This window comes from Gracilinanus agilis, chromosome 3 (assembly GCF_016433145.1).
Source record: "Gracilinanus agilis isolate LMUSP501 chromosome 3, AgileGrace, whole genome shotgun sequence".
NCBI classification, from domain to species: Eukaryota; Metazoa; Chordata; class Mammalia; order Didelphimorphia; family Didelphidae; genus Gracilinanus; species Gracilinanus agilis.
The window spans coordinates 399,509,494-399,525,644 of record NC_058132.1 but is presented as its reverse complement, the minus strand read 5'-3'; the positions used below and the strand labels follow the sequence as shown (position 1 = coordinate 399,525,644).

The 16,151-nt window shown below is 37.6% G+C and overlaps 1 protein-coding gene across 3 annotated transcripts in view; it reads left to right on the top strand.

Moving 5' to 3' along the window:
* BCOR (BCL6 corepressor) overlaps positions 1-13,050 on the top strand; it is a 38,518-nt gene extending 25,468 nt beyond the window's left edge. For all 3 annotated transcript variants that reach the window (XM_044670169.1, XM_044670168.1, XM_044670167.1), the window contains 5 exons: positions 359-525; positions 6,308-6,453; positions 7,557-7,634; positions 7,897-8,050; positions 11,722-13,050. In XM_044670169.1, the coding sequence (XP_044526104.1) occupies positions 359-525; positions 6,308-6,453; positions 7,557-7,634; positions 7,897-8,050; positions 11,722-12,016 (840 nt within the window). In that variant the 3' untranslated portion in view covers positions 12,017-13,050. The remainder of the gene's footprint in view (positions 1-358; positions 526-6,307; positions 6,454-7,556; positions 7,635-7,896; positions 8,051-11,721) is intronic.
* The last annotated feature ends 3,101 nt before the right edge of the window (positions 13,051-16,151 follow it).

Genomic DNA, 16,151 nt, shown 5'->3' with positions numbered 1-16,151 from the left:
ACCTAGTATTTTCTCTTGATGGTGACTATCAGGGCCTTGGCATCTGCCTCAGAAGTATTCTCCCAGATGGTTTTGCTTCTCTGAAGAGCTTGTTAATGGGTCTGTCACCACAAATTTATCAAAAATTATTTTTTTTGAACCTCTATTCTTAGATCTCTTTGGTGCCATAGTCCATAAAATTATTTTTTCTTAGGTTAGAGTGTGTATAGTATATACTATATAGGTACTTTCTTGTATTTGCCTACATTATGGACTGTGGGCCTCAAGCTTAATACTCTTGACAGTATATCTGTAATATTACTCTTTACTTTCTATGAGTCCTCCTAGCTACCAATAGCTCTATTTTCTCTCCCCCCAGGAAGTGGTCCTGTACTGTTTGGAAAACAAAGTTTGTGATGTGAACCACCGGGATAATGCAGGCTACTGTGCCCTGCATGAGGCCTGTGCCAGGGGGTGGCTAAGCATCGTTCGCCATCTCCTGGAGTATGGAGCAGATGTCAACTGCAGTGCTCAGGATGGAACCAGGTCAGTGGTGTTTCAGGCTGTGAAATTCTGAATGTGGCCAAGGGGAATTGGGGGAAGGGAGTGGAAGAGGTAAACGTGAGATAAAGAGATGTGTTTCTCCAAAAATTAGTAGTTACTTCTCTGGATTCCTAAAGTTGATTGACACAGAAACTTAAACTATTTCTGTAGCTTGTTCCATCTCTGGAACATTTAGTAACATATTAAATCACTAAATCCTAAATGAAAACCATTATGGAAAATTTAGGTTCTTTTAGAAATGTTTATAATGTTGGCTTCTGAAGCATTCAAATTGCTGCTTTCCTTTCTTCTTTTTAAAAACCCTTAACTTTTGTCTTAGTATAAATTCTAACAGAATAGTGGCAGGGGTTTGCCCAGGTTCAAATAGCTAGGAAGTGTCTGAGACAAGATTTGAACCCAAGTTCTGCCAACTCTAGGTCTGGCCCTCTATCCACTATTCCACTATGCTATCTAGATGTCCTTGATTTCTTTTTCATATTCGACTTGATCCTCCTCCCTTTCTTTCTTCCTCCTATCTTTCCCTCTGTATAAAATCTGTTCCTTTCATAGGATTGGTTTAAATGGATCATTTCTCTGATATTTTCTCCTTTTGGCCAAATGAGACATGGTATGGTCTTGACATCTGCCATTGATGCCTTGTTTTATTGTTGCTTTTTACAAAGTTTTAATTGTTTTCAATGAAACCTTGATTGATTTGCTAAAAATAAGTTACTTTCCATTCTTTTCCTCTACTTCTCCAGCTAAGTTAATTCTTTTCCACTTCAGAAATGCTGATTAAGCTTATCCAGGTGTATTCTCTATTCCATACCTTTTCAATTTTATTATTTTTTAGCAAGCCTTGCATTAGTACTGTATGGTGGATAATCTGGGTAAAGTAAGGATAACCTGAGTTCGTATCCACCTGGGTAACCTACTGTGCCACCCAAAGCAAGACACCTAACCTTTTTTGTGCCTCAGCCAACTCTTTAGGGCTTGGGTGTTGAACCATTCCAATCTTTTGTTTATTCATTTATTTTCAGGCATTGGGTGTCTTTAGGGCAATCCATTCAAGCAGTATTTTGCAAATATACCTACTAGTACTAGTAAATGTTGTAGGTCATGCTAAGAGCAGGTGATGGCTTAGTTTTCTTCCTCAATCTTTAATTGTCTTGAGTTATTCATCCACATTTAATTTAAAACGGCTTTGTTTCTTCTAAAGCTTATTAACATATTTGTTTTAATGTACTCTTTTTAAATGTGTGTTTCAAATGAAATTATTTGAGTGAAAGTTTGTGTTTGTAATAGACTTAATAAACCAGGGCGAGGCCAAGGAGAGAGGGTAGAATAAATGCAGCCATTCCTTAGTTTTTATGCTACGAAAGTAGCATGGTTATTCAAAGTAATTTCAGAGATTAAAAACACAAATAGAGGGCAGACACAGGATAGCCAGGGCCCCTTGATGCCATCAAAGAAGATGTAAAGTACTCCTAGGTATATTCACAGTCTTATCAGCAGAGTAGGATGGACAGTTGTGTGCCTTTCACAAATACCCCAAACCGAGACTTTTCAAAGTCATCAGTTTTCTAGGTGTGTTATGTAATCCTGTTGAATTGTCAATTTGAGTTTAGTGCAAGGAGACCTCTGCAAGTTTCAGTCTAAACATTTTACATTATTTTCCAAAACCAGTAAAAGAGACAATTCACAGGTGAATGAATAGTAGGCCAAAGATACATTAGCACATACACTAGAGCAGTGTTGTCCTAACATGACTTCTGGATGCGTAGTTGGAAAACAAATCCACCATAGTGAGCCCTGGCAGAAAGAAACAAGATTTTTGTATTGATATTTCAAAAAACTGATAAATTGGAATCATTCTTAGTACAATATTCAGGAGATTTCTTCCCTTTCCCTTCCAAAAAATGTTTTTTCAGTTTCTCAGGGCCTTAATGTTCCATTCTTATCTGTGATGACTAGAATTGGGAGCATTGGTTATCCCTCAAGAGGAATCTTGCTGAGCTCCCTTGGCTTATGGGCCTGAGAGTGCACATCTTGAAAAGTCATTTGGTTTAATTTCCTGACAGTGAGTAGGAATCTGCTTTTGTAAAGCCTTCTCCCCAAAGCCAGTGGAAAAGGACTTGATAGCTCCTCCCCACTTCTGTGCAGATATGGGTCTAGACTCTAGAACATTGCATCAGACTTTTTCTGTCGGTTTATTTTATTCCTTTTTTTCCCTTAGTTTTAAGGAATGGCTTTGAGGGGATGCCAGTAGTAAATATAAAAACAAAATGTGTTTAATAAAAACTTAAAAAAAAATTTTTTTTAATAGGGGCAGTTAGTTAGCTCAGTGGAGCCTGGAGATGGGAGGCCCTCGCTCCCATCTGATCTCAGATATTTCCTGGTTATGTGACCCTGAGCAAGTCACTTAACACTAGTTGCCTGGCCCTTACTGTTCTTATGCCTTAGAAATGATAACTTAGTATTAATTCTAAGATGGATGATGAGGATTTAAAAAAAATGTATTGTTAAAGGAACATGATAATATTTACAGGAATAAAGCAAAAACAAACCCCAAATGACCTATAATGTGCCTTTCACCTCTAAATTTATTATTTCCTACCCCTATACCCACCTTAAGATTTTAAAAAGCAATTTATTGACAATAACCCCATATGTTGAAAAATACTACCATACTTCAGAAGGCTGAGGTGACTTGCCCAGGGTCATACAGCTGTTCTCACAGCTAGGCTTCCAACACAGGCTCAGTGGTCTCTCCATGATAGTGACATTCACAATACCCTCACCATTTGTTTTAGATGTCTCTTTTTTGCTGCCTCTTTTGCCATGTTGAGTGAGTAAGAGTGAGTGAGTGAGTGAGTGAGTGAGTGAGTGAGAGAGAGAGAGTGTGTGTGTGTGTGTGTGTGTGTGTGTGTGTGCGCGCGCACGCGTGCTTATTTATTTATTTATTTATTCATTCATTCATTTATTTATTTATTTATTTATTTATTTGTTTGTTTATTTATTTGTTTATTTATTTGGTCTGAACAGGGAGGTGGGGGGAGGAGGGTCAGACGGGGACAGGACAGAGGACACTATATCTTTCCCAAAAACTTCATTACCTTGTAGGCTGACAGTGCTTCTCTTTTGCCTAGGAATAGAGAGCATAATGTGTTTGTTGGGGGGTGGCGGTGGTATAGATTTGTCTCTTCTATTCCTAGATGTGATCCATGGGAGAGAGGGAAGGAATGGGCATTCATTAAGAGCCTGCTATGTACTGGTCACTATGCTAATAAGCACTTTACAAACATTATCCCATTTGAGATTAACTCTAAAACCCTGTGAGTAAGGTTGTACAGTTATTATTAGCCTATCCTCTTAGTATAAATGAGAGAAGAGACTAGTGAGTGGCTAAATGCTCTGTCTGACCATAATGCTAGTTGGGGCTCTGAAGTAGAATTTGAACCTAGCTCTTCCAGAATCCAATTCTAGCACTCTTGTCTACTACACTTCTTTCCTCAATTACTAATTGATTCAGGAATTCTTTGAAAAGGGTCAAAAGTATTATCATAGACCAGAACCTAAAAGGGCCTTTAAAATTATTAAGGACCTTTAAAAACAATTTCTGTCATTGATCTTTCTAGAAATATAGACTTTCTTTAAAGATAAAAGAAAAAAGGTTTTAGCACAGAAGACAATGGATACACACACATACATATAGGGAGGAAAGATTCAAGAATCTTGAGTTGGCTTTATTTCATTGGTTAATGTTCATATCCCAAGCACCCTTCTTCATCATTGTGGTCCCTATCCTCATCATTCAACTAGATTGGCGGAATCTCCCATAATTGTACCTAAGTCTTGTTGCTAGGGGTTACTGGAAAAGGATACATACTAATGCCATCTCAGTTTCTTCCCATTCCTATAAATCTTAGGAATACAAAGACACAGGATAATTTCAAAGCCATGTCTCAGGCAAACAGGTGAAGTCTTTCAGAATCTTGTGACTTTTGCCCAGTCCCAGCTCATTTGCTGATAACCAACACTGGCCTTGGAGTTGGGTGACATGGCTTCTTAGCCTGTTTTATGACCTTAAACCTCTACTGACTTTAGTTTCTTCTTCTATAAAATGAAAGAATTTGGACTATATATTATTTCCATATTTACATTTAGTCATTTTTTTTATGTAGACTTCTTGTGTATATTTTAAAAGCTAATGAGTTGGCTATACCTATTAGGAATGTTTTTTAATTGATTTTTTGAAGATCATTTCACTGAATAATTTTTGGTGACCATTTTTGGTTCTATTCTTGCATTATGGACTGACTGAAACCTTTACATTTTCTACAAAGTACAGATTGAAAATCTGCTTTAGCACTGCTGTAACCTATATCAGACTATTTGCTGCCTTGGGGAGGCAGGGAGGGAAGGAATCTGAATCACAAAATGTCAGAAAACAATTGTCAAATAGTTTCTATGTGTAATTGAAAAAAAATCAGTTTAAAGAAAGAAAAGAAAATTGCGTTAGCACATTCCTGACCAGGACCTTATTTACTGTACAAGAAGAAAAATGTATTTCAGAGGGAATCCTATGAACATTCTTTTAGCATCGTTTTCTCCTATTCTTTTTACTTCTATCCTTTGCCACCTTATTTCAATTTTGTTTTTACTGTTTCTGGTCCATCCAGATGAACTTTCATGCTGTTCCTCACTAATTCCATTCCATCTCAGTCAGTCCCCCAGAGTAGTAAACAGACTTCTCCTCTTCATCTCCATCTCCAATAACCTCTAGCTTCCTTCATTGTTTAGCTCAAGAACTACATCTCTGTGAAGCCTTTCCTTATCCCTCCTCCATTCCCCACCTTCTAGTGCAAATTGCTGTGAATATGTTTAATTTTCATATTTGCTTTATATACTTCTTATATGACTGCCATTTCCTACCCAGGAGAATGTAAGCTCCTTTAGGGTTGATATTAATATGGTCTTATAGACAAGCTTAATAACTACTTGTTACTTAATTGTCAAAACTCATTAGGTCATCAGAAGCATTCAGGTTTACATTCTGATTTTGTTCTTCCAAGGTCTGCATCTAGAATAGAGCACTGGATTCCTTTTTTCTTTCTGGCTTATAATGAACTAAGTGTCTTCTATTGCTATTGAAACCTTTTTAGGATTTTATATGCAGCCATATGAAGCCCGGATCCCATTCAATAAATAAAAAGCCTCCTTCCAAACCAGTTCTTCCTAGTTTATGATTAGGTTATATGAGAAGCTGTCTCTGTCCTTACTGTCTGTCCTCTATATGATATATAAAGCTGGTTTTTAAACTTAACATTCTTTCTACTTTCTGTGCCTCCCATATTTCTTCCCCTAACTTCTTTGATGGACTGATGATTGATATGTATGAGGTCTTTGATACCTATTACTGAAGGGTCAGGCTCTCAGAGAACTTTCTAATTAATATCATTTAAACTCCATTTGACTTTAAAAAGTGACAACACTTAGGTGCAGAGTTACTGAGTTGTTTGGGTTTTTGTTGATCACAATGGCAGGTATAGCCATAACTTGGGTGTTAATACATTATCCTCCCCATTTTAAAAATAACTTTAAACTTTTCTTCCCATGTGAAATAGTTTGGCCCTAGATGAGGAATGACTTGGGACCAAAGGTCAGTCCTATAATTTGTAAGTGATAGGAAATAAGGAATGCTTCTTATCCTTAAAATGGAATATTGGATCCAAACAAGAGAGGAATATTTAGTATATTGAACACCTAATGCTTTCTTTCCTAGGCCTATCCATGATGCAGTAGAAAATGATCATTTGGAAATAGTTCGCCTCCTTCTTTCTTACGGTGCTGATCCAACACTTGCCACGTACTCAGGTAGAACCATCGTGAAAATGACACACAGTGAACTAATGGAGCTATTTCTAACAGGTTGGTAATTCTGTGAAATTTGGCAAGGAATGTTACTAACATACTTTTACCTAAAGTATACCAGATTGTAATTACTTGATAACAGAACTTTGGAATGGAGGACAATTAGGGAGGAAGAAAAGTCTTTAGAACCTTTCACTAAATTTTTAAAAATGCAAAATTCTATTTACTTTGGGATTCCAGTATCATCTAACACATTTGTTTAGTCTCTTGATGAATAACTTAATGTAGCAATATTTTCCATATTCTTTTTCTGATGTTTCTGATGAGAAAAATATTCCCAAAATATGAAAAATATTTTTATTATATTGTTGAGGTACTTATGTAGCAAAGTACTTGAAACAGCGAGTACTTAACAAATGTCTATTAATTGATTTGAACATGGTTTATTATTTTTTAATGAGACCTGGTTTTAAGTTATGCATGGAAAAGAATGGCATATATTGAGTAGTTGCTTTTTAGAAAAATTTAGCATTGGGAGTATAAAACTTTTTGTGATGTAAACAAATATCTCCAGTGACGGCATTTAAGTTGTTATCCAGGTACCCTAATGCATGCTTTAAAAGATCCTTAAAATTGAAACCTAAAATCAATTTTGAAACTCTTTGGTTGGGTGGATAGCCTAATTTATTGCTATTCCAAATAACTAATATGTCCTACCTCAGAGTTAGTAGATTTGAGATTTTCATGCTTACCCAAAAAAGAGAATTGGATTGCTTGAACATTTAGTGTGTTTCTAGGAAAATATGTAGAATCACATTTTATAAAATGGTGCTTCTTTTTTGTAATTCAGGGTCAGTTACAAGACTATTGGTCTCTAAGACATTTGGGGGTGGGAAAGGCAGGAAAGACTGAACAAAGGCTTGCTATGTCTTTTGGGGGAGAAAGGTGAATAGAAAAGGATGTATATGGGTGCACAAGATACTCAAGTGCAAGCTATGTATATCATATGTTCATGGCTAGTCCAAAAGTCTGTTGTGGATTTAGACAGGAAGTGACGAGCTAGACTGGTTTGACTTTGCATGACAGACAGTCCTACTAAATCTGCCAACATTTTGTTCTCATCGGCATGGTTTTTGTTTCATTTTTTTCTTTTTCTCTAGAGTATTTAACCGACCTGCAAGGTCGAAGTGGGGATGACCCTGGTGTCTGTTGGGATTTCTATGGCAGCTCTGTGTGTGGTGAGCAAATGTTATTCTTTTATTTTGGTCTGATCTTAGTGAGCTTCAAAACATTCCTTGCTAATCCAAAACCTCCTCCATTCTCCCCAGCCTCCCATCTCCACCCTGCCCCCATTTTTACCCTCCCAAACAGTATTTAGAAAGGAAAAGGCTCCCATTTTATTTACTGTGACTTACTGGGCTACACATGAAAGTTTCCTGTTCCTTATAGATTGTTTTTCCTGCTCTTCTTCCCTTTCCCCTTCTCCCTTCTTAACAAAAGATCCTAATGATGAATCTGGGTTTGATGTACTGGCCAATCCCCCTGGCCCAGAGGATGATGATGATGAAGATGTCTTCAGTGATGTGTTTGAGTTTGAATTTTCAGAGGGACCTCTCCTGCCATGTTATAATATCCAAGTATCTCTCTCTCAGGGGTAAGTATTGACATTACTTGATTGGAAAATGATTGAAAAGTGCTTGTGGTGGCAGGAGTTAGACAGATCTTTAATAAACACGTGGGCTAGGTGAGTTGAGTATTAAGTACTGCTATGTCTCTGTGCAGTAGATATTCTTCAGAAAAATTGTATATAAATTTACTAAGGGCATCATTACTTAACGAAATACTTTTGGAAAGAAAACAATTATTCCCATACATTATCTGCTTTATAAATCTGGACTTCCTTCATACAGTGAGTCTGAAAGGAGAGGGAGATTAAGAGAGTAATACACTACTCTGCAAAACATTTAGAGAGTATGTTCTCACACAAGGCAGAGGTGTTAATATTGGGTCTTTTCTTCCTTACAACTCTGTGAGTTGTCTGTACAGATATTCTAGTATTATCCTATTCCAACTTGGGGAGATTACTGTGTTCTAGGTTCACACATCCTTAATGATTCCAAGTCCAGCGAAGGGACCCGGCACAAAGTCACATTGGAAGTGAAGAAGGATCTGGCTGTGTTTGTCCTTTATGCTAGATTAAGGACAGAAAAATGTACTTAGGAGGCTTTAAGTATGAGCAGCCTAGGATCCCCTCTCTCCACTGGAATAGTTCAGCTATGTTAATCAATCCTAACAATGTTTAATCTGTCCTCAAATCTGCATTTTATTTAATTCCTCTATTCAAGTTATAAGCTGTAAAAAAATTTTCAAAGAACTTCTCCATGCGGCCCGCGGGACCCGACACCACCCCACTCCCCACCCCCCACCCCCACCCCGTCATTTTGCTCTTTCCCAATCATTTACAGACTCAGAAACTACCTGTTCTCTTTTAAGAACATTGTCATTGTAGTGTCTTAACTCCAGGCTTTAAATCCTGGAGGGAATGCCAGTATTTCCTCTTATTATTTATGAGGAGGCCCTAACACAAGCTAAAAGACATGGCTTATTTGTGGACTATAATCAACAAAAGACTGCTTGGGAGGAATGACAGTATACAGTCTTGTTTAAGAATTCGTTTGGAAAATCCCTTTAGTGGGCCAGTAGAGTGCTGGTGCTTACAATTTTTACAGATGACCTAGTTAACTAGAAGGACTAAAGACAAACTTGATTCTATTTCATCTGTTGTCGCTTCTCTCACCTGTTGTAGAAATTTAATTTCACAGTAGATGTCAGACCCTCCCCACCATATCCTGAGTCATCTAGTTAACAAAGTCATCTAGTTAACAATGCCGCTTATTGTTCATTGTAATAGCCTTGTTGATAGCCCTTCTTCATTTAGAGGGAAGCTAAATATCTGGTCTTCCTTCCTAACAATACCATCTCCCCACACTTAAAATATGAATGAAAGGGAGTCCTATTTCCTGCTTTGTAGGAAAAGAAGCAGATCTTAGGGCATCCAAGGAGGATCCATTGTTGCTGTGTAAAATTGCAAAGTCTCTTAGATCCATATACAGGGAATACTTATTAGTACCCTCAGCAGCCCATCTAACATTTTTATTTTTTTTAGGCTAACCATATAAACTGTATTATTTAATAACACATAGGTGGGGGGGGGTGCACTAACCTTTTTGGCTGTTCCCTTGTTTTGCAATTTAACTTTACTAAATTAGACCCTTAGGAAGGAAATTTTATCAAGACATTTTAGAGAGAAAAATATTCATTAGCCATTGCACTGATATTTAAAGTATGAAGGTAGAATGAGATGAGTGGCACATTTATATGGTTGGGCCTGATGTGAATTGTAGAAATAGATCACTGGAGGGGCAGTTTTTAAACTTCAGAACAAGATAGTGAATATTTTTTTTGGTTCCAACATAATTGCTTTAGTATAAGGATCTCTAAGTAAAGCTGCAAAAGGACAACCACTCTGCTACTTAGAGTCTTAAGAGAGTTGTTCAGGAGACTATAAATGGGTTAAGTAACTCCACAGTCACACAGCTAGTGGGTGCCAGGACCTTCCTAACTAAAGCCCCATCTTTTATATAAAACAGGCTTCTCCCAACTTAGGAGAAAGAACACTATCTACATCTAGAGAAAGAACTATGGAAACAAATGCATCAGAAAAATATATGATCGATCACATAGTGTGAACTTCTTGTGGGCTATGGCGGGGGGAATCATGAATCATGTAACCATGGAAAAATATTCTAAATTTAAAAGGGGGGGGAAAGGGGAAAAAAAGAAAGTAGCTGAAAAGAAAAAAAAATTAATCAAACCAGCTCCTCCCATTTATATAGAGTTAGGGCATATAGCTAAATGACTCTGGAGAGTCCGAGCCTGGGATCAGGAAGACTCATCTTCCCGAGTTCAAATCTGGCCTCAGACAATTACTAGTTATGTTACCCCAAGCAAGTCATTCAACCCTATTTGCTTCAGCTAGTCATCTGTAAAATGAGCTGGAGAAGGGGGGGGGGGGGCAGCTGGGTAGCTCAGTGGATTGAGAGCCAGGCCTAGAAACGGGAGGTCCTAGGCTCAAATCTGGCCTCAGACACTGCCCAGCTGTGTGACCCTGGGCAAGTCACTTGTCCCCCATTGCTTACCCTTACCAATCTTCTGCCTTGGAGCCAATACAAGATGGAAGGTAAGGGTTTAAAAAAATAAATGAGCTGGAGAAGGAAATTGCAAACCACTCCAACATGTTTGTCAAAAAAAACCCCAAAATGAATGCTATCTTTCACATCAGTGTGTTTATAGTTTTATTTGGGGGTTTTGGTTATATGAGTATACTCTTACAACAGTGACTAATATGGAAATGTCTTGCATGATAATAAAAATAAAATAAAATAAACCAACAAGCTCCTCCTTCAAGCAGGTCCATGCAGGGTAGGAATCAGTAGGGTGTTTTGGTTTTGGAGAGGTGTGGGGTTGGTGAAGTTGCAGGGATTAAATGGTCATATATTGTAGGTAGGTGGCTTAGGCCTAGAGACGAGAGGTCCTGGGAACAAATCTGGCCCCAGATTCTTCCTAACTGTGTGACCCTAGGCAAGTCACTTAATCCCATTGCCTAGTCCTTATCACTCTGCCTTGGATCTGATACACAGTATTGATTCCAAGATGGAAGAGAGGAGTTTAAGGGGGGTTAGTGGGGAGTGGAGCTCATTGGAGAGAAGTAGTAAAAGAAAAGAGTATAAGTGTAAAGCTAGAGCATAACTTGGATTGTGTAAGGAATTCTTTCTAAGGACCCTGTTCACCTGACTCTTCAAAGGAGAAGTGTGCAGTGTAACCCTAACACAGAAACCCTAGAAAACTAGCTGTTAGTGTGTTAGCCTTCATTATTAGCCTGACTTGTGCCTTAAACATTCTCTTCAGCCCACAGGGAGTTAGTCTGTCTCTGATGGGCTTACAGTAGGCCATTTAGGAGTACACTCTGAGCAAAGGCCCACCCGGGCTGCATCTGGGGCAGCCTCTTTGAGCTCACTCGGCTCAAGGCCAGTCACACAGGGTGCTAGCATTAGGGTGCTGCTTGGGCCAGGGCTCCTGGACTAGCATGAGGTACACCGCTGCTGGTAGAGATGTCTGCGGGCCGGGTGTGCCTTATGGTGACCTCTACCAGGGAGCCACTTTCCCAGCTCCCAGCTACCTGACAGGTCTCACAGTTGCCTGTTATTTGAAACCATTTTTTAGTTTTTGCCAGTAACTTCAACCACTTGTCTTCTTTTTTCTCAGTCCCCGAAACTGGCTCCTGCTCTCAGATGTGGTTAAGAAATTGAAGATGTCATCCCGAATATTCAGGTGCAATTTTCCAAATGTGGAAATCGTCACCATCGCAGAAGCAGAGTTTTATAAGCAGACGTCTCTGAGTCAGTTGTTTTCATGCCCCAAGGACCTTGAAGTCTTCAACCCTGAAAGCAAGGAATTGTTGGACTTAGTAGAATTTACAGCTGAACTTCAGAATCTGCTTGGGTCCTCAATAGAATGGCTACATCCAGACGAAGACCTTCTCCCAGAGGTCCACTGGTGAAACCAACAGGTCGCTTAATGTACAGTACATATATTGTTAATCCTTTTGCTTTATGTATATGTGTTATATTACAATTGTTTCTGTAAAGAAAGGACACTATTGCATATGAAAATATCTTTCCTTTATATAAGAAATGAATTCCAGTTGGAAGGACTTTGAAAGAATTTTTTTTAAAGTAACTTTAATCAGTTTTTATGAAAATTGTTATATAATGTTTCTTTACTTTTAAATGCACACATGCTTTGGAATAAGTTTTTGTTTTTGTTTTTTTTTTACTTGGAACACTTTTTTTTTTTAAAGGAAAAATATTCACACATTGACTTTGTTTCATACAAAGCACTGATGACACAGACCATAATTTTTATAAGTGACATGATTGAAGTCATGTGGCCTGTTTGGGAGAATGAATTTGAAAAAAAGGCACTTCATGATATTATTTTTTATGTTTTGTTTACAGAATTACCTGCTTTGGCCAGGTAAATGCTATTGGATATAATCCAGTAGTTTGTAATATAAATTAAAACCATATCCATACACAGCAACTAATTGTATGAACTTTTATATCCTAATTTAAAAGCTGTGAAATTAGTTTTCACGCATCAAACCGGATTGTTTATATATGTTTAAACATTTTATGCTCTTATTTAAAGAAGACTTTGAGCTATTTTTTCTGTACCTTGTAAAATATTGGGGGAAAAACTAACATAATATGTTCAGGTTGCTTGGAGATGTACATAAACTAAAATTTTCTGAATTGTGTGTTTATGTTTGAAATCTGTGTTTTAACTTTGTAAGTAAATTCTTCTGCCTTTGTATTTATATTTTACAAAATTTTTCTTAAAAGGCAATAAAACTGTTGAGAAAATGAGAAAATTAAAGTAATTTATGTCTGGTGTGTTTCTAAAATGAACTATAAATTTCATTGTTACTCTTAAGGGGAGGGTGGAGAGGAGAAGAGCACTCATGAAAGGTGAAATGAATAGGTGGCAATATAGGTTTGAGAAGTTTATAGCCAGCTTCTCTGTCTAAACCAAATTGGGCATCTTCAGGTGATGAATGCTTTATGTTCTAAGGACTTGAACCCAGAACAAAATCTAATAACAATAGCCAGTGTTTTTATATAGTGCTTTAAGTTTTACAATGCACTTTATAAATATTTTCTCATTTTGTTCTTGCTTCAACCCCAGGAGATAATGGAGGCTGTTTATTATGCCTGTTTTACAGGTGGGGAACTTGAAGCAGAGGTTAAGCAATTTGCCTAGTACAGAGCTAGTAACTAACTATATTTATCAACTTTTATTTTGGTTTCTGAGGCCAAAAAGTAATAAGCAGACTTGCCTTCAAATCCCAGAAACATTTATTAAGGGCAGGAAATAGAAATGTAACAGTTGACCATTTTTTTAAAAGTATATGTGGAGTTGAGAAGCTTATCAGTACTATGAAGGTCTCAATAATTAGAATGGCTATGTGGTTGTGAAAAGATACAAGGCATTTGTAAGATGGGTGCTCATCTAGATTTTATTTTCAACAGCAAATAAAATTGAATATTTTCATATACATACATACATAGTAGAATTAAATATGAGGATTCTATGTGAAAACTGCAGAATTGTATACAACTTCTCTTTTTTATGTATACATAAAGTTCAAATTGTAGCTTTCAAAGCTGTCTTGCTTGTCTGTTTCTTTCTGGCCTTCTATCTTCTGTACATATGTCTCATGAACTCATCTTCCTCTTTTTTTTCCTTATTCCTAATAATACCCCCCTTAGTTTTCCAAACACCCATTGGGTCAAAGGAAGCAAGCCTTTGTAACAAATATTCCCAATCAAGTAAAACTAATTTCCGTGTTGGCTAAGTCTGAAAATGTATGTTTTATTCTGCTTCTAGAATCCCATCACCTCTTGGGTATCAAGAGGTGGGAGTCAAATGAGTCATCAGAAGTCCTCCACAATCATAGTTGAGCATTGCAATGATAAGAATTCTCAAGGCTTTTAAATTGTTTTTATTTGCTGTGTTATTCTTCTGGTAGAAATTTCTCATTCTGCTCATTTCACTCTACTTCAGTTATATAGATCTCCCCAAGCTTCTCTTGGGGGAATCCTCTGTTTCATTTCTGATAGCACCACAATATTCTAACATTCATATACCATAATTTTTTGTTCATTAAAATATTCCCTAACTGATAGTGTTTTTCATTTCCACCTCTTCACTACTAAAAAAGCAAAACAAAAATTGACTTTTCTCTGACAAGATCTTGACAGAAGAATTCCTGAAGAGCCATCTTGGATTCCAGCTTACATTTGTCTCTGGAGACAGTTTGGTCAGGATTCAAATTCAAGCCAATGACTTTTGGCTTAATGGCTTCACCAGGCCAATGAAAAGTTATTTTTAATATGTTTTCCAGAAGGAAGGTGGTGTCATATCCAATTGGTTCTTTGAAATACTGTGACTAGAAAATAGCTAGATGGCTTGATGAATCAAGAGCTAGGCCCTGAGATGGGAGGTCATGGGTTCAAATGTGACCTCAAGACATTTCCTAGCTATACTTTGGGCAAGTTACTCAACCCCATTGCCTAGTCCTTGCTGCCCTTCTGCTTTGGAACCAATGCGTAGTAATGCTTCTGAAACAGAAGGTAAGGTTTTTTTTTTTTTAATAAATTATAAAACAAAACCACTTCATCTATTGATAGTTTAGCCTGCTCTTGTAGATTCCTAAGGCAATATCTAGTCAATCAGTCCATTAAATGTTCTCCTTTGTAGGTCTGGGGCCATGAGGGCAAAAGCCCAGGGTGGAGTTACCCATTGCCAAAATTCAGTATTTGGATACTCTCCAGTGACAGAATACTTGTGATAAACATTGCATACTCAACAGATTGGCTGTCAAGTTTCAACATCTAGCATGTGGCCAGTATGTACAGTTGGCCTTAAGCTGTAGTTAATGTCTGCACGAATCCATATGACATCATTTTGGGGTGGGCACTAGCATTTGGATTGTAAAGTTGGGTGAGGAATGTGCATTCCAAGCATAGAAACCGGCCTATGCCAAGACAGAGACAGGGATGGAATATTATGAGTGAGGAACAGCAAAGAAGTTCCATAATACAGCCGGACAGAAGTTGCAGTCCAAATACTTGAGGTGAGTTCCGTAGTTCAGAAACAGACTCTTTACATCTATATCTTTTACACAGGCCAGCTTCAGATCTTCTTCCCCTCATGTCCAATTTGGTGCAGTGACTTCCTTTAGGGTCCTTTAGGGAGACAGCCCCCATCCATCCCGATTTATGAGACCAGATTAATCTTATTGAAACACAAGTCCAAAAATTTCCCTCCCCTGTTTAAAATGGATGAGGAGGAAATCCAAAACCCTTAGCCCAACAGATAAAGCCTTCTGTGGCCTGTCTTCTTTAGCTGAATTAAGAAATGGGGCATAGCTTCCAGGAAGAAGGAGGTGATTGTCCTCTTACCTAGTCAAATCTTAGCATCTTACTTAGTCAATCCCCTAGCCAAACCATTACATGAGCATTGTGCTCCATTTCCTTTTTCCAGATTAACTTTTAATTTCTATGTATTTGCATTCCCAATCAGTGTTTTTCTCTCCATTTCTTTGGTGAGATCTGCCACTATAAATTCAGGTTTTTCCAATCTGCCAAATTTTGCTTTCACACTTCGTAGTTCTGTTTTAGACCATTCAGGGACCTTCTGCTAAAGTTCCATGCTATCTTGGGGATCCACAAAGTCCTCTGCCTCATTGGATGTTGATTTATTTTTTTGCCATGAAATATTTTTTTTTCATAAATGCCTGTATTCTTTTACCAGATCTGGAGGCCATCTTCCTTTCTTTTATTAATATCTTACCTCTTGACTTCATCTCTTGCTTGTACTCAAGGGCTTTGAGTTTTCCTCTTGAGATTTTGGGTAATTTCATTTATTTTTCTCTGATAGTACTCTATCACTCACTTTTTGACTCCTACCCTTTTGAAATAGGGTTCCTCTAGTCTCAACAGTTGGATTCTTTTTAAAAATATTTTTCCGTGGTTATATGATTCATGTTGTTTTCTTTCCCACTTCCCTCCCCACTCCTGGAGCTGACAAGCAATTCCACTGGGTTATACAAATATTATCACTTGATACCT